General features: G+C 33.5%; 2 protein-coding genes across 8 annotated transcripts in view; one reads left to right on the plus strand and one right to left on the minus strand.

Annotated features, from left to right (window-relative positions):
• The first annotated feature begins 464 nt into the window (after positions 1-464).
• Positions 465-25,939, plus strand: part of LOC106074366 (phytanoyl-CoA dioxygenase domain-containing protein 1-like) — a 32,856-nt gene continuing 7,381 nt past the window's right edge. Inside the window, exons 1-10 of one of the 7 annotated variants that reach the window (XM_056040308.1) lie at positions 465-958; positions 4,282-4,674; positions 4,824-4,895; positions 18,667-18,838; positions 20,976-21,113; positions 21,582-21,657; positions 22,288-22,335; positions 23,859-23,914; positions 24,635-24,697; positions 25,624-25,645. In XM_056040308.1, the coding sequence (XP_055896283.1) occupies positions 18,812-18,838; positions 20,976-21,113; positions 21,582-21,657; positions 22,288-22,335; positions 23,859-23,914; positions 24,635-24,697; positions 25,624-25,645 (430 nt within the window). In that variant the 5' untranslated portion in view covers positions 465-958; positions 4,282-4,674; positions 4,824-4,895; positions 18,667-18,811. Of the gene's footprint in view, positions 959-2,726; positions 2,881-3,009; positions 3,175-4,281; positions 4,675-4,823; positions 4,896-13,547; positions 13,747-15,161; positions 15,181-18,666; positions 18,839-20,975; positions 21,114-21,581; positions 21,658-22,287; positions 22,336-23,858; positions 23,915-24,634; positions 24,698-25,623; positions 25,646-25,939 lie in introns of those variants that run through there. The other 6 variants (XM_056040312.1, XM_056040306.1, XM_056040309.1 and 3 more) reach the window with 6 other exon arrangements.
• On the minus strand, positions 8,373-13,567 carry LOC106074367 (MORN repeat-containing protein 5-like). The gene is made up of 5 exons (XM_013235132.2): positions 13,417-13,567; positions 11,435-11,582; positions 9,762-9,873; positions 9,417-9,548; positions 8,373-8,955 (listed from the first exon to the last, which is right to left on the minus strand). The coding sequence occupies exons 1-5, from the start codon at positions 13,473-13,475 to the stop codon at positions 8,870-8,872; spliced, it is 537 nt and encodes a 178-aa protein (XP_013090586.2). The 5' UTR covers positions 13,476-13,567; the 3' UTR covers positions 8,373-8,869.

Raw genomic sequence — 25,939 nt, forward strand, 5'->3', positions numbered from 1 at the left:
TAACGTATTCACAAGTAGTGATCTATTCAGTAGTGGTAACGTATTCGCAAGTAGTGATCAATTCAGTAGTGGTAACGTATTCTAAAGTAGTGATCTATTCAGTAGTGGTAACGTATTCACAAGTAGTGATCTATTCAGTAGTGGTAACGTATTCACAAGTAGTGATCTATTCAGTAGTGGTAACGTATTCGCAAGTAGTGATCTATTCAGTAGTGGTAACGTATTCACAAGTAGTGATCTATTCAGTAGTGGTAACGTATTCACAAGTAGTGATCTATTCAGTAGTGGTAACGTATTCACAAGTAGTGATCTATTCAGTAGTGGTAACGTATTCACAAATAGTGATCTATTCAGTAGTGGTAACGTATTCACAAGTAGTGATCTATTCAGTAGTGGTAACGTATTCATAAGTAGTGATCTATTCAGTAGCTCTTTTTTTAAAGAAAATACACCCAATTTTATAACACAAAAACAAATACGGCGGATAGATAAGAATATCTACCAAAACTAAAACACAGACAAGTATTGAGTCTGCTGTAAGACTAGCTACAGAACTGCTCATATTGATACAAAAAAGTGCTTGCTTGCAGTGAGTCATGAAAAAAAGAATGCAGTTGAAGCAGTCTCATGACACTTACAAGACGAGTATGGTGTCAAATCTTCTTTCAAAACTAAGACACAGGGCAGCAGATTTTTAAAATGTTTTCTATTGCCGCTAACGAGTCAAACAACATATCTGCTACAGATCAAACTCTTGGTATTTATTCGCGGCACAAACAGCAACTTTGAAATCATAGAGAAGTTAGTAGTTTTTTATGAGCAAGCCTTATACCGCCACTGGCAAAGAACTGTTTATTAAAGAAGTTTCAGCCATCACAAAGGCTACTCTAACTTGCTGTCTCATCTATGTAGCCAGCTGAGAAGAAGTTGTATTCAGATAAAATTATCATTAATTGTTGTAAGTATTCTTTTTTTTTTTTTTTTTGCGATGTGGTCGGTGACGCGAGTGTCGGAAATTAAAATGGCCCGTAGGCCGAATAAGGCTGGGCATCACTGGTCTAATGTAGCTTCTGTGGATCGAATGGTATTTGTAAAGCTCTGACAGTAGATCTACATGGAAATAAAAACAATATGAGTAGTCGTAGCTGATTTACAAATCTTTGAACATCTAAGACGGTGTGTGTGTGCGTGACAACCTTCCAATTTCTTTTCCAATCCTTTCTCTATGTCTTTATTACTAACAGTATTAAAACTCTAAGGACTCTAATGGTCTAAAGTTTAGGAACTAGCATACTTTTCAGTACCGTTACATGGACTAAAGTTTAGGAACTAGCATACTTTTCAGTATCGGTACATGGACTAATGTTTAGGAACTTACTACGATTGAACTAAGACTTATTTTTCTTTTTAAATTTGGTGAGAACAATATTTCTGTTCTGTGTTTGGAACCCCCTGAACTAAAAAAAAAAAAGAGGCATTACATCAATTATAAAATCACTAAATTTAAAGACATTCCAGGACAGAACCCTACAAAACAAAAAGTAGCATGTATGTCTACATAAAATGCAGTAAGCTAATTTACAAATACAAAAACAGAACCTAATATAATACTCAGAGAAACACAAAGATACGGGCACATTCTTATCTCATATGTTAGGACAAATTCGTGTAAGTACTCCTGCTGCCTTGTGCTCTTAGAGCATGGAACGACTTGCCCGAATGACTGACGCATAGGGCGTACTTCTTTCTCTTTGAATAAACGTCAGGAAATTATCATCTGCTTCTGTGGCTTACAGTTAGCGAGGGTATCATGTGGCCAGCACAACGACCAACCTCCTTTACTTTTTCCCTACTAATGTCGGGCACCCATTCGAACCGGATGGATTCAGGGGTGCCCCTAGAGATCCTGAAAATATTTTTTTTTCACAAGGATTCGACCTGGGGACCCTTTGGTTCGGATGCCAAGCGCTGTACTATGTTATCAACCAGAGCATGTATTTGTTCCAAACCTGTCAATGATAAAAGAGAGGTTTACATAAAAACACATACAATTTTACTCTTTTTTTTACTTTAAAAGTATAGAATTTTGTACACTTTAAGTGATCATACAATTTCAAGCATTAGGCTACGTCAGGCTATGAATGACGAATAGATGCCAAAATAGAGCAAGATAACAAAGACATGCTCCCCATCACTAGACCTTTCCGCACAATGCAATTATTTTAGACTTCACTGGGTCTATGGTAGGACTATACTGTCAAGTCGGTAACCCATCTCCAGTTTACACTTCCAAACAATTTCATGATCTCTTGACTAGCTCTTCTGCCTTGTCCATTGGTTTTGACTAGCTCTACCTTGTCCATTGGTCTTGACTAGCTCTACCTCGTCCATTGGTCTTGACTAGCTCTAATACCTTGTCCATTGGTCTTAAACGTCAACCTGAGCATATTTCATTTTGAGTTATTCACTTTTTCTGGACACAACCTCACTACCCGTTATGTAAAATACTGAAGTTTCCAACAGACTGTTCATCTCCCTACTTTAACTCATATGCGACTATGTGGCTTTATGCTCATGTCTCTCAATATGTTTATTTATCGACAAAGTAATAAGCTTACATTTAGAAGCGTTTTCGATCAGGTCAAAAGCTATCGTGCGATAAGTTGGATGCACCTAACTAGGAATTATGTAATAGTTAAAAGTATATAATATGCGATGCAGTACTTTGGTCTGGATATTATATCAGCGTGTTATAGTTATATGAAGTGTAGGTCTATTAAATAACCGTACTGAATCCATCTGTAAAATCTATCTAAATATTTATAACAAGACTTACTTGTTTTCATTACTCTGGATCTGTAGTGGTTTAAGTTTCTTAAAGTAAGATTTAGTTCTTTATTCATTTTTTTTCAATCGTAAACTTTAAAAAAAATAATTTTAGGCTTTCCGTTTGGACTTGTAGCCTTTGGACTTTTTACCAGACAAACTAGTCTGCTAGTCTGTTTGGTAAAAAGTTTGTGAGAGCTTTGGTCAACATTTCTTACGTTTTTATACGAACTTTGCTCTAATTTGACCTATTACTTTTTCGGTGTTTGATTGGTCAACATTTTGTGTGCATTTAAAGTAAGCGGAACAGAGGAACCTTTTTTATATGATCTCCGGATTTAGCTACAGGTATCACTAGCTCTAGCTTTAGGCCCTCCTCAAGAAATATTTAACATTGACATATGATACCTAGACTTCTACATCTCAAATAGCTTTAGGCCCCCATCAAGAAATATTTAGCATTGACATATGATATCTGGACTCATATATCTCAAATAGCTTTAGGCCCTCATCAAGAAATATTTAGCATTGTTATATGATATCTGGACTCATATATCTCAAATAGTTTTAGGCCCTCATCAAGAAATATTTAGCATTGACATATGATATCTGGACTCCTGTATCTCAAATAGCTTATGACCTTTTCAAGTCTAAATACGGTAATGTGAAAACCTATCAACAAGGATGCGATGTGGCTAGTACAGTTACAACACATTTTTACAAAGCTTATATCACTCTACAAGGTCTGAATGGGACATTTTTTTTATATCACTCTGTCTGTCTGTCTGCTAGTTTGTTTGGTAAAACGTTTGCACACGTTATTTCTCCTACACCCTATTTCAGATCAAGCTGAAATTTTGCACAAGAATCAATTTAAAAGTTAACCAATTAGTTAATTAGCTATTGGTAATTATTTGGCTTGGTATCTCGAACAATGAAAGAAATTGTAGCCTACTTGACTGATGTGGTGGTATAAAGTTGAATTGGCCCCCATTATACATTGTATGTCGCCGCTTTAAAGTTTGAAGCTTACAATAGATAACTATAAAACCTTATATTTTCATAAGCGATTCGCCGGCAGCGTAGGTTAGTGTATTTGGCTTGAGGTGGCTGAGAAAGCTTTGGTCCACGAGTTTGAATTCAAGTCGTTCAATTTTTTTTTATAAATGCATTTAAAAAGTGATCACCCAGAAACCACTTTTTTCTCCCCCCCCCCCCTTCCAGCTAGTCCAGACAAGTGATACTGTGATAGGATGATAGGATATTAAGAAAACTAAAAGCTTGAAGTGCGCTAAACAAAAACAAAATGTAAAAATATTTTTAATCGCAGAGATGTATTATTGCTAGTCTAGATGTATTACACATTTAATTACATGACTGATTCAAACGAATTGATACGTAAGCTTTTTATTTTAAAGTATTTTTTTTATGTTTTTCTTTCAATGGTCAATATAGATCTAGATAAACTTTTAGGGAGAAACACATTGAGAAACAAAATTAGATTCAGCAAATGAATTGAGCAGTGGCCTTGATCGCTCGAGCTTACCAACCTGGCAAGTAGAAATCAAAATACTGCAGCTATTTCCAAGCAACACTCAGCATGACGCTTATCTAGACAACGTGATACACTCAGCATGACGCTTATCTAGACAACGTGATACAATGTGGTCGTTGTGCATTCACTGAAAACTTTTCATTATTAAAAACACTAACATTTAAATAAAATAAAATTGACATAATTGGATTGTATTTTATTCACCAAAGAATCTTGGAGTTGGGATTTTCCTACTTTCTACAGAAATCCGCTCAATCCGATGGGCAACAAAAACGAAACCAACAAATACCGAGGTAGAAAATCATTTTATTATGAAATAGCTATTAATGTGGTGATTTACATGTAGATCTATATATTTCTAAATTTAATGTTTTCGTTCTGTGTATGCCGTACAACAGTTTGAGTAGATTCGAGATATTCTTTACAAAACATACTGTTTCAGATCTGAAAGATAATGGCAAAATTGAGGAAGAAACCACTTTTGAACTCAATGATTTATGCTCATTACATACCGGTAAGTTACATGTATGAACGGTAAGTTACATGTATGAACGGTAAGTTACATGTATAAACGTGTAATTAGAGTTGATTGAACAAAATTATGACATTTTTTTCAACAAGTGTAGCCATTGCTTTACAGCATAAAATGTTTGGCACATTTGTTTTGTGTCAGAATCAGATATCGAGCACTTTGTACATTGTTATATGTTTTTTTAAATTAGCTTTTTGTGAAAACCAAGCGCGCCCTTTGTGTTAGTAGGCGGAATGGTGCATTATGACATTTTCACTTGGATAGCTGAGGGGTAAAGCGCTTGACTTCCGAACCGGGGGTTCCGGGTTCAAATCCTGGTGAAGACTGGGATTTTTAATTTCGGGATCTTTGGGCGCCTCTGAGTCTGAAAAAGGAACTTTACTTTACTTGGATATTTGCATAGCTTGATAGTTGGAATAGACTTTATTCTTTGTGTAAAAAATCGGTCAATTGTTGGGCGGTAAACAAAAATAGGCCAGTATTCTTCGTGTTTCATTTCCATCAAATTAATCATTTTTTATAAATCCGTAATTATCCTGTTTGTGATTACAACAGCATTAGCGAGAAGTATTTGGCGAAATTGTTTTCTTATTTGACAGTAAATTAAGAGGGCAATAAAAACTGTTAAAACTTGAGATTGCAAGTGGTTCAGACCTCAAAAAATGCTTTAGAATTCACAACAAATGTAAAAACAAATAGGACTTGAAGTAATTGGTACATACTGTGGATAGGATCTAGTTCAAAACAATAGTATCACATCTAATGTTCTTATAGAACCTATGTAACATATAAGAGATGCTACGACAGTATTCTTGTTTCTCACTTACTTGTACAATTGATAACAAGACAAACAAATCATTTGATATCCACCATCTAGACAAAGACTACCAAGAAAATGTCTGGTTTCATTTATTCAAAAGTCAAGCTAAAAGAAAATTTGGAGTCAAAATAAGAAAAAGAACATCAGAAAAATCTACGAGTCAGAAACAGGAAATCCTGAATAGACCTTTAAGAAGCACAACAACAGCAAAATATCAAAGAACAGTCCACAAATGGAAAATTGCTAACAACAACCTGAAACATTCAATCAAATTATCAGACTAGAAACATGAAGCTGACAATTTCATGAGCTGAACTTTTTCAAAATGTACATAGACTTTATGTTTCATTAACTACATTCACAGACTTTATGTTTCATTAACTACATTCACAGACCTTATGTTTCAATAACTACATTCACAGACTTTATGTTTCAATAACTACATTCACAGACTTTATGTTTCATTAACTACATTCACAGACCTTATGTTTCAATAACTACATTCACAGACTTTATGTTTCAATAACTACATTCACAGACTTTATGTTTCATTAACTACATTCACAGACCTTATGTTTCAATAACTACATTCACAGACTTTATGTTTCAATAACTACATTCACAGACTTTATGTTTCATTAACTACATTCACAGACCTTATGTTTCATTAACTACATTCACAGACCTTATGTTTCAATAACTACATTCACAGACTTTATGTTTCATTAACTACATTCACAGACTCAATGTTTCATTAAGTACATTCACAGACTCAATGTTTCATTAACTACATTCACAGACTTTATGTTTTCATTAACTACATTCACAGACTTTATGTTTTCATTAACTATATTCAAGACTTTATGTTTCATTAACTATATTCACAGAATTTGTTAAAACAGTAAATTGCATTTGTTGAATTTGTTTGTTTGTTGTTGTTGTTTTTTTTGTGACATTCTACATTGTTAGTGTGTTAACTATTTTATCATATAAAAATATTAGGCAAAAATATTTCACTATCTTAAGACTAGCAATGATTATCAACTCTACTACTTTCATAATGTTGGAACTGTTCTTTTTTTTGTGTTATTCTTTGTTCAAAAATAGTTCATCTGTTTAAAAAAAATACATGCTATATCAGATATTAGTGTGTGTCTGGAGTGTATGAAATTGTTAGGGATTAAAATATACTCACAAATTATGTTGAAAAATTTATATTAAGTTCTGTCACATAATACAATAGTTTAGAATTTACTCATTTTTATAAATTTCAAATCCAGTTCTATATTTGGTTGTAATATTCTCATACTTTCACTTATTTAAGATTGAACAAACACATATTTTTTAAGATACAGTTAACTAAAATAAATTTAGCTGTTTTGGAGCAGAAAATAGATCCATAAGGTTTACAAAAAAATATTATTCATATTTGACAACATTAACACCATAATAAAATCCCTTAACTTGGATATACTCTAGGATAGATGACTTATAAGGTATAGTAGCAGTAATACATAAAAGAATGAACTATAACTAACAAAAAACTCAACCAACTAAAATACTCAGAAGGACACAAAGATAAAGGGACAAGTGTCTCATCTTCCGTAGAGCCATTATAGCATGGAACAGGTTGTCTGTATCAGCCAGTAAAACCTATTAATTAGTTAACATGCAGTTAACATTAATTAACATGCAGGGCTAGATTAACAAAAGAATAGGGGATAAATCAAAATGGACAAAAAGTAGCCATTGCACCTCGCTTAATATCATTAGGTTACATTTTCCATAGCTTTTTATATTTTCTGAAATGTTATAGTGACAGATGGACAGACATACTACACAGAACTAATAGTGGCTTAAAACTATCCCTTCCAAGGGCTGCTAAAAATAGATTGATGCATATTTACAATAACTGGTCATAATTTATTTAGCTGTGTGTCTGTATATTCAGTAGTAAAGTATAATGTCCCATTTGTTAAATATAATGTTTAAATAATGACTAAGTGATAGTGCATTGAAATGCTTAGCAGTAATATCTCTCCTGAAACTACTTGTGCCTCATGGTAAAATAAGATGATGAATTGTTGATGATCATAATTGAAAACATAAGAGCTGGAAAAAGATCCATATAACCACCTAATGAGAGATATACTTCCCTTGCCTGATTGAAAAGATCCCGTTCATGGGTTCTCATGCTGAATAGTAACAATTGTACTAAAACATTTTTACACTATTCAATGAAAAGAAAACTGTTTATTTTCATAACATAATTTACATTTTATTTTAAATCATTAATAAACAAATTGATTAAAAATGATCCAAATGTCAAAATAAAGATGAAATAAAGAAATGAAAATGAACTATTGAATGAACTATCTGTCATCAGTCCTCAATGAATGCAACACAAGATCAAGAACCAACTAGATCTCAATATTATAGAGACATGAGTATCATAGGCAATTATTTCACTTTTTTATTTCTCTTTGTGACACAGAATCTACAATTTCATATTTAAATGTTTCCTCATTGACAGCATGGGCTTTGAAAAAATATTATGCAATGTAATTGTGCTAAGCAAAATCACCAAGTACATAATCCAAACATGTTTAAGTGATTAGTCAGACAATTTGGCTATGAGATTTCTTTTTTTTTTTTTTTTTTTTTTTTTAGAATATTTTTTTCACAAAATCTTTAATGTAGCATTCTTTTAAAGTAACTTGAACTTTTGCAACATGGTGTTTGTTTTATAAAATGAACTAATGACCATGATGTTTCAATCCACTGAGCAATGACTTCTTTTAATTTACTTTCTCAATATCTCAAAGTTGGAATGAGTACATTGTAAGCATCAAGAGTTCATTGTTTGAGTCAAGGGAAAGACTTCAATTATTTACTTTCTGTTGCCTTGAGGGCTTTAAGAACTAACACTTTGGGTCTAATGAAAGACTATGGTATTTACTGACTATTGGGCTAAAGCATTAAAAACCAATTGGGTGAGTCCAGAGAAAAACCTAGGAATTTATTGTCTGTTGTCACAATAATAGTCCATGCTACTTATAGTTTACTGAAGCACTATGACTACCAATCAAAAGGAATGAGTTCAGCCTATTCTTACTGTCTCCTGATGTACACATGCTCATGCATTGACTTTGGGCGTAAAACCAATATACTCATCCCAGCCCTTGAGGCAAGTTTTAATAATCCAAGTGTGCTCATCTTCATCTAAAATAAATGTAAACAAAACAATTGAAACTTTTAGAATACTTATGTCCTAGGCCAGCTACTAGACTGGCACGAAGGAAGAGAGAGAGAGGTAACAAATACAGGAAAAAAACGTGGTAACTAAAAGTTCATATCATTGTTTACTAATAGAATTACAAATATAAGCCTTTTTTTTTTAAATAAAAAAAACATCTATTTAAGTTTTGTTTACATTAATCCTAATAAATTTTGTTATTACAGCTGTGGAAAATAAACTATTTTTTCAAGTTAAATATCCTGTCACTAGCAACTAACCTGTCAGTTATAGTTTTTTCTAGAAGCTTTCTTACTAAATTACTTGCTAATCATGGTTTCTTCATCTCATGTCATGACTAACTTATTTTCTAGTCATAGTTTATTCATGCCATGGCCAAATGACTAGCTATTTATGGTTTCTTCATTTCATGTCATAGCTAACTTACCTGCATTTCGAAGGAACTTGAGGTTGTAGTCAACAACTACTCTTGTTTTAGGATTATAGAAGCCATCCCCACAGTCATAATGACCTTCTGGTATTTCATGTCGAGGTTCATTGTTCACAAGTGACTCATGTCCTAAAAAAGCCAAATAACTTCATAGTAATTTTGCATGAGATTACATTTTCTATGCAACTATTCATAAGAATATTTAGACTCACTATCTCATTATTCTTGTTCCCCATCGTTTAATTAAAAAAAAATATGAATAATACATTTCCTTTGTGAATGTTAACCAAATAGTTGTAAATCCTTGAAACTAAAACATTTGTGTGTATTATATATACTCACCCGCTGGACGCAAGTTTCCAGTGATCTCTGTATAGAATCTTCTATCATAACCATCACAATATTTCCAATCTTCTTCTTCAAACAATAGACCATCAGCAAATGTGTATTTGCCCTGATATGTATAGAAAATTTTATTGCATTTCATAGGATTTAAACATATAATAGTTTGTAAAATAAATAGGCTCCCCATTTTTTTTTTTTGCTAAACCAGATGAAATTGCAAATACTAATGGACCATTAATATGTACTAAATTTTATCATGAAAGAAACATTTTGAACTATGAATAAAATAAGTATTAGAATTGGGTTGTGATTAATTTGCTCTGTCTCTCATGACTGTAGAGTTCATGTCTCATGTCTTCCTTAAATTTGTGTTTGTGGTCGAGGGAATTGGAAACCTTTAGTCAATATTAAATGGTTTTAATTAATTTGATTTATGTCAAACTATATTTTTTGTAGAAGAAAAATCATATTGATTTATAGCTTTAACCTAAGCAGAGAGTTAAATAATTGGGTATGGATAATTTTAAAAAGGTAGCCTAAATTCTAGTCAGCAATACTGAGAATTTATATGCTCAAAACATTCTGATAAGAATTAACTCATTTTAATGCACTCCACTCTTTGCCCTAAAAGTACACAGCTCATATAAGTGATTGTTGAAATAGAAAACAATAGTGCATGTCAGACTGATTTTTGTGAACTGATCAAGAGATGTGTAGTATTAATGAACTCATTTACTAACTGATTTTAAAGATGAAAACAAGAAATGCTTGAACATTCATTGAAATCCACTAAAGGAAGGCTTGTACTATGTACAAGTCTGTAAAGACAGGTTATTATAATAAACTAGTTTCTATAAATGTTGATAAAAACATAATTTAATTGAGTTTTCTTTGTGTGTTACACATTGTGATGTATCAAGTTGTTAAGTGAGAAAATAATGCATTGGTAAGTCAAAAACAAGACAAAGGCATAGGCCTTGACACTAAAAGCAGACGGATACACTTCCTTGTCATGACCATATTCTTAAATGCTTGCGAATCTTGGACACTGACTACAGAACTACAGAGGAGGATCCTAACAATGGAATTGAGATGCTATAGAAAGATCCTTGGTATCCCTTCCAAATACTGCTTCACAAATGAAGAGATTAGAGACAGGATTAGTACTGCCATTGGACCCCATGATGACCTGCTAAGTACTATCAAAAAACTAAAACTCTATGGTCACATCTCAAGGCTCACAAAGACCTTCCTTCAGGAAACAGTACCAGGAAAAAGAAGAGGCAGACAGATAAAGTGATGGGAAGACAACATGGATGGACCTAGCATTGAAAGAGATTCTATCCAAGCCAAAAGACAGAGAGGAATGGAGAAAGATGGTAAACAATCTTGTATGGTGCCCCAACATTTCAACAGACTAATTAAGAGATAGATGAAGTCAAACAGTCAATATTACAATTACAAAGGTCAAATCATTCTTATCTCTCTTTTCCAGTTACTAAATACATAGCTTTTTTTTTTTTCTTTAACACATTTTTAAACAGTACTATAGGTTGACTGAGGAAATTTAGTTAAAAAAAATTAACAAATGGTTTAGTTTAAATTAAGTCAGATAAATCAAAACATAAAATTGTAAAAAAGACAATCATAAAAAAGAGTACAAAAAATACCTCAATTGCTACTCCATTTTCCCATGTAGCCTCATATCTACTACCATTGGGGAAGAAGAGAGAACCTTTGCCATGAAACATACCATCTTTCATTTCTCCTTCATACCTTGTTTCTGTGGGAAAGCCATATGTTCCTTTACCTTCCATCCTGCACATACAAATTTAAATTAAATTATGTAATAATAAAGGTTTTTAAATCTATAGGCCAAGAAATATTATTACTTTTTTAAATCTATAATTACAAAAATGAAAATTTTTAGGTTGTGCATATTTGTTGGGCTTTAAAAAAAAGATTCTAAGCCATTTGATCTATATCTCCACAAGAGATGGACCCCCACAATTGAGAAAATCCCATTTCTACAGGTCAGAGACTTTTACTTTTTCTTTCCCAACATTTTTCTTTGCATTTTTTACTGACAATACTTTAAATCTTTCAGTTAGCAACACATTTATTGTGGTTAAGAAGTGTTAGCTTTTTGCAAGCTTAAAACATAAAAATGCAACTCGAGTTACAGCAATGCATCAATCAAGTGCCTTACCCTCCCTTGACTCAACTAATGTTTTTCTTACTAAAATATATTATATAGATATAGGCCTACTGCATAGATCTAATAGATATTTATTTTTTAAAAAGAAGGAAAATGACATTAAATTTACAAGTAATCTATTTCTTTATTTTAAAATATAGCATATATATATATATGCTTTTACTATATTTTTTACATATAAGTCTTATCAGAATTATAGCAGATTTTTGTTTCAAGGTTTCTAAAAAGTGTAGGGGCCTCCAAAAAAATCCTGCTGATTGTAATAACAGGCAGGGCTTTTTTTTTTTGTGACAGTACACAGCGGTACAGCACCTTTTTGAAAATATTATTATTTTTCTTGTATTTTAACATATATTATTATTTTTTAGTAGTTAAAAGTTAGGCAATCTATTACTGAATACCGGCACCTAATCACTGAGTACCGCACCCTATTTTTTTACAAAAAAGCATTGATTACAGGTATATTACTATAGATTGTAGACTCTATTACATATATAGTCTAGATATAATCAATCTAGATTCTAGGCCTATACTTACTGGGCATTAGTATAGGCTACTTGACTGAAATTCATGGAATTTCAACTCATCCCAAAAATGAATTTAGATTATTTATTTTAATAATAACGGATCTATAATTTAACTAACTAGGTTAATAGGCCTATAACTTAATATAATAACTATTCTATTTCTACATTTAACTAGAAGTCTATAATAATAATATAGTGAAACAGTACAGTGTAACTATAGAAGAGATTATCATAAAATAAATTTATATCTAGACTAAAGATCTAGTCATATATATAATTGCAAATTTAGAAGATCGTATGATCTATATAATAGTATTCTTACAAGTTAGAGTCTAGTCTCAAAACTAGATCTGTTTGTAAAATGTTTTACATGTTTCCTTCAGAATTGAAGGTAGTTTAGGTAAAACTTTACATCGAAGGCCAAACCTCCTGCAGGACGACGGGGATGGGAGCGGGCAGGGTTTGAACCCGAGACCATCGATAAATCCAAACGACAGTCCAGCGCGCGACCAGGCAGCCATCTAGATCTAGAGTCTAGTAATCTAGTTTAATCTACAGTTTTGTAGATCAGCTAGAAATTGTAGACAGATTCACAGAATCTACTAAAATTAGTAAAATCAAGCCAAGACTAACTTTAAGTTTAAGACTAGAAAGACTAACATTAACTTAAACTTTAATTAAGTAGACTCTAAATTTAACTCTAAATCCGATGAGTTCAGTAGACTGTCACTGAGTCTGAGTAAGAGTAGATTCAGTAGAGAGTAGATGATGTACATCTGATGATCTACATGTAACAATCTATATAGATCTATTCTAGATCTAGTGACAATAATCCAGTCTTACTAGAATTATCTAGATCTAACAAGCAAAAGAAATATTATATCTAAATCGAATTTTAATATATTACCTGCCATTGTTGTATTCTCCATCATAACTGCTACCAGTGTATTGCAGAATGTCATCCATCTTTAAAAGAAACTGTTGTTGCTATGCATTTCAGTTAAGGGAGAGCACTCTAAAAATAGGTTATAGTTCAAAATTCAAAGAGCACAGTCTGCAGCACTTGGTCTAGCTATACTCTATAGCAATAGATCTAGATCATATCATACACTACTCATTCAGCGACTTAAAAAATCAAGATCTACAATATTTTGATTCTAGATAGATTAGTCTATGTGGTAATATCAATAATAAATTATAATTGATCTAGATGTTGACTTGATACAATAATTAACAAGTAAAATAATTATAATTTATAAATAATAATTTAAGACTAGAATTGACTAGATATCTTATCTTCTTATCTTATATAATACAGACGTTACTTCAAAAAAGAAGATGATTACGTCCTATGTCCTAGTCATGCATATTAACCAATAACCAATTTAAGTCATTGGACTCATTGGTTAATATGCATGACTAAATGCATTAAGCGTAGGACGTAATCATCTTCTTTTTTGAAGTAACGTCTGTATTATATAAGATAAGATGACTTAAATTCTGCCAAGTCACTGGTTTTCCTGTCTAGCTCAGGCAACCCATTCCATGCTCTAATAGCACTAGAGAAGAAGGAGTATTTGTACAAATTCGTCCTAGCATATGGGACGAGGAATGTGCCTTTATCTTTGTGTCTTTCAGAGTATTTGATTAAATTTTGTATTTGAAGATTATGGTTCAAGGTTTTATGGTTCTGTCCTGAAGGCTTTCTAAATTTAGTGATTTTACTAAAGGTGTTACTTTGGTTAAGTGTGAATATTTGTTTGTTATGAATCTCACTGCTCTATTTTGTGTCTGTTCCAGTTTCGTAATGTTATCTTGAGTTGAGGGGTCCCAAACGGAGGATTCATATTCTATTATTGGCCTAACCAAGGTTAAATAACATTTTAGTTTTATGTTCTTATTTGATTTATAGAAATTTCTTTTAATAAATCCTAATGCCTTGTTTGATTTTTTTATAGTTTCATCAATATGTGGATTCCATGACAGTTTTTCATTTATTATAACACCTAGGTATTTTGCGTTTTTAGTCTGTGTTACTGGTTTGCCATGAATAAGATAAGTGGAATTAATTTGTTTTAGTTTTTTTGTTACTCTTAACAACTGACATTTTTCTGGGTGGAAAGACATGCTCCAATTTGATTCCCATTTCTGTAATTCATCTAATTCTCTTTGTAAAATATATTGTGTTGTTTTTATTGTTCTATAAATTATGCAATCCTCTGCAAATAATCTGACTTTTATTCCTGAAGTAATGCAATTTGGTAAATCATTTATGTAAATTAAGAATAGTAGTGGACCTAAGACAGTTCCTTGAGTTTACTGTTATCTGTGTTGATTTAGAGCCATTTCTTATTACAGTTTGTCCTCTCCCTGTCAGAAAATCTTTAATCCACTGATGCAATGGACCATTAATGCGAAATATTTTAATTTTTTAAGCAAACTATGGTGGTGAACTTTGTCAAAAGCCTTGGAAAAATCTAGTAAGATGGCATCTATTTGTTCACTATTATCTAAACCTTTTGAAAAGTCATCAATAAGTCCTATTAGTTGTGTTTCACATGATCTATATTTCCTAAAGCCATGTTGGTATGGGGTGAGGACATTATGTTTGTCTAAGTGGTTTATGATGTTGCTACATATTATGTGTTCTAGGATTTTACATGTGATGTTGGTAAGTGATACTGGTCTGTAGTTTCCTGGGTCAGAATAGACCCAACTATTAATATTAATATTAGTAAATATTTAATTACTATTAATTATTATTAATACTAGATCTATTATTACTATAAACTAATCATGACTATATATATATTGACCATAAATGCATAATTAATGATAATTTACCAGATCTATTATTCTGTATTATAATAGTTAGATATAGATTCTAGATCTATAGTGCAATGAAGGGCCGTGCTCTTGGCATTCGTAAATAGAACCTGGGCATCTGCCCAGGGCCTGGAAACGTGCCACCATTATTCCTATACCAAAAAAGGGAAAAGATGCTTCCACTGCTGAGGGCTACAGGCCCATCTCACTCACATCTTGTGTGGGAAAGATGGCTGAAAAAATGGTAAATGAGCGTCTGGTTTGGTACCTTGAGAGTGCCCGTCTTATAGCTCCAGAACAGGCTGGTTTCAGGGCTGGAATGTCCGCTATAGACCAAGTCAACATCTTTGTGCAGAGCGTAGCAGATGGATTCCAAAGGACCGAAAGCACATACGCAGTCTTCATTGACTTAAAACAGGCATATGATAAAGTATGGCGGCCTGGTTTGCTTCATAAGATAAGAGCCGTGGGGGTGCGGGGACGGATATATTACTGGATTAGAGACTTCCTACAAGAGCGTACAATAAGAACAAGGATGTACGGAGAAGTCTCAGGGGAAATGACCCTCGAGCATGGCCTCCCCCAGGGCTCCGTCCTGTCATGCGCCCTTTTCACAGCCTGCATAAATGACCTACCGGCTCAGCTAAAATGCCAAAAGCTGCTATATGCTGATGATATTGTCCTTTGGAAATCCGGAAGGAGCGCATCCTCTATACAAAAAGTGCTACAGGAGGACCTCCATACGCTCTGCTCATACACACAAAAATGGAGGCTAGAAATAAACACCTCCAAGACGGTCTATTCTCTGTTCACGCTCGGGACTGGCATTCTCGGGCAACCTTTCCAGCTCTCCCTCAACGGAGTGGCTCTCAGCATGGAAAAGCTACCCAAGTACCTTGGTGTAACTTTAGATCGCAAACTAAAAATGTGTGAGCACATCCAGGATGTTGTAAGAAAGGCCTCAGGGAAACTTTGCATTGTGCGGAAGCTGGCATCCACGAAGTGGGGAGCCCGAGCAGACATGCTCCGATCCCTGTATTTAGGAGCAGTCCGATCACAGATAGACTACAGCCTACCTGTGCAAATTTATGGCTCTAGGACTGCTCTTGAACAACTTGATAAAATACAGTCCCAAGCACTAAGATTTGTCTGTGGAACCTTTAGGACAAGTCCAGTGAATGCGGCTGAAATAATGGCTAATATAGCTCCACTAACCCTTAGGAGGGAAAGGTCAGTACTGACCTGCTATGAGCGGTATAAAAGGCTGGATGAATACCTCCCAGCTAGAAAACTAGTGGATGGTTGGAGATGCAGAAGACGTATCCAGATGCAGTCTTTTATGCATCATGCCACTAGACTATCTGATGAAGCTGGCCTCTCCACCAACCGACAAAACATTCATCCCCTTCCCCCTTGGTGTCGCCCAACAACCCCAGACATACGCTTGAAATTAGTAGACCCCAATGCCACTCAGCAAAGCCGTTCATCTAACGACCTTCAAATCCTAGCTCTGGAGACCATTAATACCTTCAAGCCCAGTGCTATTTTTGCATACACTGATGGATCGGCATCAATAGATTCTGGAAGAGCAGGCTATGGAGCCTACATCGACTTTCTTGGCTCTCACACAGTCAAAATCTTTGGACCATGTGGTAGTGTTTGCAGTTTTGATGCGGAGACCATGGCAGTCTGTGAAGCCTTAAAAGTCATTGACTCTCAACTCGGCAAGGGAAATTTGAGGGCAACACAGATTGTTGTGGTCACTGACTCAAAATCTGTACTACATGCTTTGCAAAGCCCCGGACCATGGCCCCCCAATATCAACACTGTCATCATGGCTTCACATAACATCAAACAACGCTATACCCCGCAACCCTGTAATAATGCAGTGGGTACCGAGTCACATAGGTGTGACTGGCAACACAATCGCAGACTCTTTGGCCCACCAGGGAGGGCAAATTCCACCCACTGATCAGGCTGTAAGCTTTCATCAAGCCCTGGCTATAATACAAAAAACAGAAATGGAAAAGTGGTTTGAGTGCTGGGACAAGTCCCAAAAAGCCCGTGGAGTCTGGGAGCTCATGAGGCGCCCTGACCGCACTTCCCCGTGGTGGAGGCTGTCCAGGCCTGAGCAAGCTATTATAGCACAGTGCAGGACAGGCCACTGTCCTGTTGGCTCATATTTCTCGCGGCTATGGCCAAATTTCGATTCACGGTGCCCTCGCTGCGGGGAAGAAGAGGAAACCGTGCCTCATATTCTGTTTGACTGCCCCAGACTTGCTGATCTCCGTCTCGACAGGTCTGGGAAACCCAAAATTCTCGACCTGTATGGCGACATTCATGCACTACGCAAGACAGCAGGGTTTCTGTCCAGGGCTTTTGCAAGAGAGGATTTGAGCCTCTCAAGCCCTCACTCTAATGGAGTTTGATTATGATGATGATAGTGCAATGAAAGACTGGGATCTAGAAGATCTAAATCTAGAGTCTGTCTGCTCTGAATCAATGTAGATCTAGACTCTTGATTCCAACCCAGTGCCAACTAAGGAACTTACTTTTTTTATTTTATTTCCTTGAAAGCCTACAAGAATATCTTAAATAAAATACACCATAAAATTAAAAAGAATTGTCTTGACATAGATGATCTCTATTTCATATATAAATTCTTTGAAGTATAGATTACCTAACTTTCGGTAATCAGGTTTTTTCGTAATCCAACATCCCTCTGGTGCTGTAACTATCAGACTCAAGAGTCAACTCTAATTGAACCTAAATCTAGAATAATCTAGGGCAGCCTTCATAGTTCTTTTTAAAATTCCCCACAATGCTGGGACAATTAAAATGTTTGCAATCATTCTGATTCAGTTGTCTGCAACATCTTATTCTCAAATGACAGTTTTTTACTTTGTAAAAATCAAAAACTTTGTGTAGTTTCAAGTTTGACATTACAATAGACCCAAACTGTGTAGTTTCAAGTTTGACGTTAGAATAGACCCAAACTTTGTGTAGTTTCAAGTTTGACATGTTAGAATAGACCCAAAAATCTGTACTTCCCATACTCTTAGGCAACCCCTGGTCAATCATCATTCTACCCCTGGGGAGGTCATAACCCACAATTTGAAAACCACTGATCTTGGAGATATATTAATTATTTATATATATATTATATATAAATATAAAATCTAGGATAGCCAGATCTAGATTTAAAATTTAACTAAAGATAAATATAACTTTCCATCCAAAGGCTTAAATAAATGACTAAACAATTGAACAGAAGATCAGACTTTAGGGTTGTACTGTGAAAAGATTCAACTCTTTCTACTTTTTCTTTCAGCTGGTATTGCAACTAAAAGTTGAAGGTTTCTGGACTTGAGCTAGTTGTCAATTATTGAAACAATTTCAGAGGACAACATTCAGCACTTTGAAGTTTGAACAACTAGATCTATATTGCACATCCAATTTCAGTATTTATTTCTAATATGGATTTTTCTAGTGCAGCACAAAAGGTACTTTTTTAATACAGATCACAATAGTTTTTGGCAAAATAAAATAACATTTATTTTATTGGAGTTCATATATTAAACTAAATTTTTCTATTTAAAATTTAATCAAAAGTTTTTACATTCTGTATTTATTAATATTGCTTTATATTTATATCATTTTTTTGTTAGAATACTACAACATTTTAAAGGTTATTTATTCATTTCATTTTTTTTTATTTCAAAAGTTACCCTTGTGTCTTTCATTTGAAACTGTCAGGTTCTTCTTCTAGCCAGCTTTATTGCTGCTGAGCTGTGAGCTCTTCTGCAGACTGTGCCAAGGAAAAAAAGTGTGCTGTTTTCTTCAGTTGTTCAGCACTGCCGTACAGGGTGTTGAAACTGTCAGGTAGAGTTGTGCTACTGCACTTGGAACTCTAAGGCCAGTAAAAGCAAACAAGATCTCCATCTCATTGCCCTGGATGAACAGTGTACACATCGTATATACACTGTTCTGTCTGGTGGAGGGTCAGACTCAGGGTTAAACTCATGTTAAATTTGATGTTCCCTTCCAATGCCTGAGGCTGCATGCAACTAGACCCCTGCCATATTTCTTTACTCTACCAGGCTAACTGTGCAGGACAAGCCATTTATACAAAGGCCCCTTGAGGGACAGTGCCTGGATATTGACAAAGGTTGTGGGAGCTCTTTTATAACCCCGTGCAGTGCTATGAGAATGCTCTCATACTCTCTTAGGCACCCCCACTGGAGTTTTGTTTTGCTACTCTTTTGGCCTAATCATCACTTCTTATGATCCTTTCCACCTGGGCACCATGATAAGGAAGAGTAGCTAGCCACTGTGCATCTTTCATTGCATTCGTTACAGCTTCACCTAAACCTATACCTTAGTAAGTTGAACACTGTTGGGTCATCCCACAAGATCTCTTGATCATCTTTCTCCATTCCTCTCTGTCTTTTGCCTTGGATAGAACCTCTTTCAGTGGCTACCTCTTCCTCTTTTTCCTGGTACTGTTCCATGAAGGAAGATCTCTGCGAGCCTTGATGACCTTGTGATGTGGCTATAAAGTTTAATTTGCATTTTTCGACTGTAGTTAGCAGGTCATCGTGGCACCAAAATAGTTGTTGTAATCCTGTTTCTAATCTCTTCATTTGTAATGCAATCTTTGTATGTGATAGCTAGGCTCTTTCTGTAGCATCTCAATTCCATTGTGAGGATAATAATAATAATTTTATTTATAAAGTGCTGTTAACAGACAAAATGTAGGCTCAAGGCGCTGTAATAACATTACAAACAAAAACATGACAGTAACATTCAAGAACTAATCTAAAAAAGTTTTAAACAAGTAGGTCTTAATGTTCTTCTTAAAAATGGTGTAGCATGTTGTCTGTCTGAGATCAATGGGGAGTGAGTTCCAAACCTTTGGTCCGTGCACTGAAAAAGCCCGCAGACCGTTGCTTTTGAGGGATTAACATGGCACCACTAAAAGCATTGAGTCCATTGAGTGCAGGTCTCTCTGGGGGACATATGGAGTAATCAGTTCGCTAAGGTACAAGGGCATCTCATTGTTATATATACACTAGTTCTGCAGTCAGATTTGTCAGCATATAATAATGTGGCCTTATGTGACCAAGGAGCACATCTGATTTTAGTGTCCAAGGCTATGACTTTGATTTCTAGATTGTTTTGAGATTTGCACCCTCGTTGACTCTGCCTTAGGAAAATATGACCTTTACATTATCTGCCCATTATACTGTAAGATTTGAAATCAACACTAGTTTTTTTAGTAGGATCCTTGCAGACACCACTCTTCTGTAGTCTTTCTTGTATTTTGCCTTCAAGATAATCAAGGGTCAAAGTAGTCTCATTGCCTTTTTTTTAAATTTTGGATCTGTCCAGTTTCTCTGTCATTGCTAGCAATAAGTCATTCTGTCAGAATATGTTTCTGAGTTTGGTAAAAATAAATCCAAACTAGAATTGTATGACACCTTGACTAAAACATGTTAAAATGGTGATCACTCATCTGATCTCTTTTGCACACTAGCAGACTTGATGATCAAAGAGATTATTAGCTCATTTTTTATTTTATGTAATACATAATAAAAACAAACTCCAAAGATCAAATTTCAATTGTCTTTTTTTTTTCAGTTATGGAATGATGGCATGGCAGTTATAGAAAACTTCATTAATGAAGAAGACTTAATAGCTATGAGAAACCGAATGCAGGATATAGTGGAAAATGTGAACCCAAAGGAACACCAGACAGTTTTCTCAGCTACTAACCAGGTCACACAATATATAACTTACCTTACTGTCATGTGTGCTTTTGATGAATAGCTCTGGTTTTAGATTTTCTTTTCAGTATACTTTTCCAAGTTGACTAGTCTTCTAATTTTGATACATACAGAAATTGTATATTTAAAGAACAAAAGTAGATTACCCTGTTCTTTTGCTGAATTATAGTCATAAATAAGTTGAGACAGTATACAGGAAACAAATAATTTAATATAACCTCCTTCTCCCCCTTAAATAACTAAATAAAAGCTAATTAAAAAAATGTGTGTGTACTATGTTGTGCATTACAATTTGAACTATTTCACTTAATGTTAGACAGTAATTGTTCACTTGATGTGTCTCTTGTATTACTACAGTCTTTACATGATTGTACATATTGTACAGCAATTTTAAAAAAATAGCTTCCTTTCTTACCAAACTAAATAGAAAGGCTTACTTTTTCTTCTTTGATTCTTTTAGCCACGCAATGATTATTTCATGAAAAGTGGGGACAACATTTCTTTTTTCTTTGAGGAAGAGGCGCTGGATAAAGAGGGTGTGTATCATGTTGTTAGGGTGTTGACTGTAGCATAAAATTAGCTTTGAGTTGTTTTGATTGTTATGTACATAATAAAATATTGAATCCTCATGTTAGTTAAGTTTTTTAACATTAAAAGCAATGTTTTAATGTTACTACTGATAGACATGTTTTCTAATATTAGCTGACATGTTTTTTAATATTAATTGAAATGTCTTCTGATATTAACGGACATGTTTTCTAATATTAACTGACATGTTTTCTGATATTAACGGACATGTTTTCTGATATTGACTGACATGTTTTCTAATATTAATTGAAATGTCTTCTGATATTAACTGACATGTTTTCTGATATTAACAGACATGTTTTCTAATATTAGCTGACATGTTTTCTAATATTAATTGAAATGTCTTCTGATATTAACTGACATGTTTTCTGATATTAACGGACATATTTTCTGATAATGACTGACATGTTTTCTGATATTAACTTACATGTTTTCTGATATTAACTGACATGTTTTCTGATATTAACTGACATCTTTCTGAAATTGACATGTTTTCTGGTAATAACTCACATGTTTTCTGATATTGACTGACATTTTTAATTATCAATTAATTTTTATTTTATTTTTTTTTTTATTAGGGAATTTGATAGTGGATAAAATGTTCTCCATAAACAAAGTAGGGCATGGTGAGTTGATGTTATTTAAAAAGTTTTGTTTACAAACAATTATTTTATATCAAAGTTTAAGGGTGTATGAAAAGTGCTCTTCTAGATGTTTTCTCTTAGCATACGGTATGTACTTGATTTGATTTTGTTTTTGTGTAATCTAGGCTTTAATATTTCATGTCAAATCTGGAATGTCTCTAAATTGAGTGATATTAGCAATAGTGTTTCAATACATGGATGATTTTATAAAGACATTAAGGCCAGCATATATATGAAACAAATGTAAGCACTAGATGACAAGGTTTTTGAAAGCATTGATGAAGAATATATAAAGAAATACTTAGACATTCCAAGTGTGATTTTTATTTTGTGTATGACATTACTAAAGATGTAACTCTTTATAACTGCTACTTTTTACCTCACTGATCTCTTATGGTTTGTTTGTTTTTTTCATCTTTTTATGGTTTTTATTAGTTGAAGGAGACTAGAGAAGTCTATTGGCTAGTACTGGGTCTCCTGAAGTTGAATACCATTATTTTACTTGTTCTTGATAAATTTCTAAAGAGAAATTTTCAACTAAACCCTGCAGCTTACTTTGATTTGTTTTAAACATCAAATAAAGATTCCTTGGCCATTTTTTATTAATTAGGATTCTGAATTATGGGTATACTTTGAATAGGAAAAAAAGTGTTAATGTAATATTTTTGTTACTATTAATAGCTACAACTTTTGTGAATGAAAAGTTCTTAGTAGATCTTTTTAGAACCTTTTATTTTTTTCATTCAAGTCATTACTATTTATGTACCATTTTATGAAATCATCTGTATATAAATTACATTTTTATTCCAGAACAAATGTAAGCATTTATTTTATTCATACAAATTATAATTAAAAGTTAACCTGACTGTTAACATGTTCCATGATGAACTCCTAAATTTCACTTTGTTTTTATATAGAACTATTTAGTAATACAGTTTGTTCATCAATAAGAATTCCATGATCCATTTGTGGACTTGTAGGTTTATAAAAAGTCCCTCTAAAATGGAAATTTTTTTTTTCTCTATTTAATAACTATTTGAAACTGATAAAAAAAATTAGTCATTTAAACTATGCCAATGATGGAAGAATATAAACTGGTAACTTCAGAAGTGATTATTAATTAGCAGTGACTGTAAAGCTGAAGACTCTAATGGTATATTATGCAAGACAGCAGGGTTTCTGTCCAGGGCTTTTGCAAGAGAGGATTTGAGCCTCTCAAGCCCTCACTCAAATGGAGTTTGATGATGATAATGATGAATGGTATATTTTCTGTATAAAATGAAGTATATTTCCCTTTATATTTATGAGTTGTGTGTATGTTTCAACTACGTTTTCAGTTCAAGATTATTTTATTTTATTCCTAGATTGCGGCTCTTTCACACTATGCTGTTGCTGTTTCTACTTGATAATCTTGTAACAGACTTTGAGTCTGAAGATTAAATATTAATCTTATAATACATTACAACTTAATGATTTTCCATAATTTTTGTACCCTATACTTTCAGCTCTACATTGCTTTGATCCTGTGTTTGCCAGAGTTTCACAAAGGGAACCAGTCAAGGTAGTGTGCCGTCTGTTGATTCATTACATTGAAAAGATACTAAACAGATTGTGAAAATGTTTATCATCTTTTCTCAAGCTATTATTAGAAACTTTTTAGGGGGTCAAAAATATACTTTACATTAGTAATGAATTTTTTAATCTGCTAATAAGTCAGTTCTCTGCAAGATGTTTTGCACTTATACACTAATCACCAGTTTCATCATTGAGTGAACTAATGACTTTGTACTGCATTTTTTGTGCTTCTTTATGGGACTTTTGAATGTCTGGTTGCACACAGGGCAAACTATTACAGCTAGAGCCTGCTTGTAATGCTGTGACTTTCTATTCTAAAATTTTTCATCTTCTGTGACGACAGTTCTTACAGTGTGACTCCAAAATACTCAATCATTAGTTACCTTCTCCCAGGAGGCAGGGTCCATGTTGTCAGGGACTATTTGAGGGTGTCCTTGAAGCATTTCCTTTGAGCATACTTTCCTTTCATTAGCTGCCATAATTAGCCTTGCTTGCAGACCTGGCTTATCCATTACATTTGAGACTGGTCAAATATTGCTATCAATTCCTTAGACAAAAAACAAACATTAACTAACAAATAATAATTTTCTGAATCATTGAAATAATTCTTACGTAATGTGTGATTAATTTAAGTTTTTTGACCTAAATTTACTATGATGTATTTTCCAACAAAAGTTATGTGCATTTTTTTTTAAACTGTCTGTAGGAAGTGCTTAGGGCTGTTGGCTTTATTGATCCAGTTGTATTTCAGAGTATGTACATATTTAAGGTCAGTTACTGTTGTGCTGTCATCTTTCAAGTGTAATTTTAAAAAGAATCATATTCTAAAACCTGTCCTAGTCCTTCAATCAAAACAACACATCACAGTAGCACACTAGTTCAATCATTTTGTTTTCAAAGGTGTTTGGTAGTCAACATTTTGATAGTCACTGAATCAAAAGCACCACACCTCACTGCTGTCATTATAATGTTTATCTGTGAATCAAAAGCACCACACCTCACTGCTGTCATTATAATGTTTATCAGTGAATCAAAAGCACCACATCTCACTACTGTCTTTATAATGTTTATTAGTGAATCTCAATCATTCTATCCATCTGTATCTGTATATCTACAGCTCTGATTTATGAAATACAAGGTGTGTTCATTTCAACTGTAAATTATTTACAAGCTTCAATGTCTTATACTCTAGTCTAATATCAAACATATAAATAAATATTCACATTTCACTTGAGTAATACCATTACTAAAAGCACTAATTTTAAGAGCCACTTCATGACATAAAACAAAAAATTAAAGTTGTAATAATACATAAAGCACCTAACCATGAAATACAAATATAAAAACATAACCTTATCAAAGATTTAGGAAGAAAAAGATAAAGACAAAATTGTATTCCATTTGCAGTGATAAATTCTTTTAAATGCTTTTCTTTTATATTGCCGTTTGAGGATGGAAGGGTCTGACTGAATCAAACCAGAAAACAAATGACTTAGTAGACTGTTTTTAGTAGACTTTTAGACACTTATATTAATATGTACGACTAGGTTAATGCATGACTATGTATAGGGCCTAATCTTCTTTTTCAAAGTATGAGATACAAAGTTCCACTTTAAATTATTCACTTTGTATATATTCATATTAAACACATTGTATTTTTGTTCTTGTTAAACTTGCGTTTCTCTCGTTCTACAGCAACCAAGAATAGGTGGTGTGGGTAAGTTCACATTCTTTTATTTAGAAGTAAGCTAAAAAAAATATTTAAAAAATAAGAAACCTTTTATATATTCTGCTTTGATTTACTATTTATAATTGAAATTATTGGAAACTAACAACACTATTAATTAAGTTTATTACCCGGTATTTGAAAAAACAAAGCTATAAAAAGATATTGTTTCCAAAAAATTATCATGTTCAAACATTATTATAAAAACAACAATATCTAATGTATGAAAGAAGGCTTCCAGGGCTATGTTATGTGCTCACCTCTTTCATTACATGCATGACATCT

This window comes from Biomphalaria glabrata, chromosome 9 (assembly GCF_947242115.1).
Source record: "Biomphalaria glabrata chromosome 9, xgBioGlab47.1, whole genome shotgun sequence".
NCBI lineage: Eukaryota > Metazoa > Mollusca > Gastropoda > Planorbidae > Biomphalaria > Biomphalaria glabrata.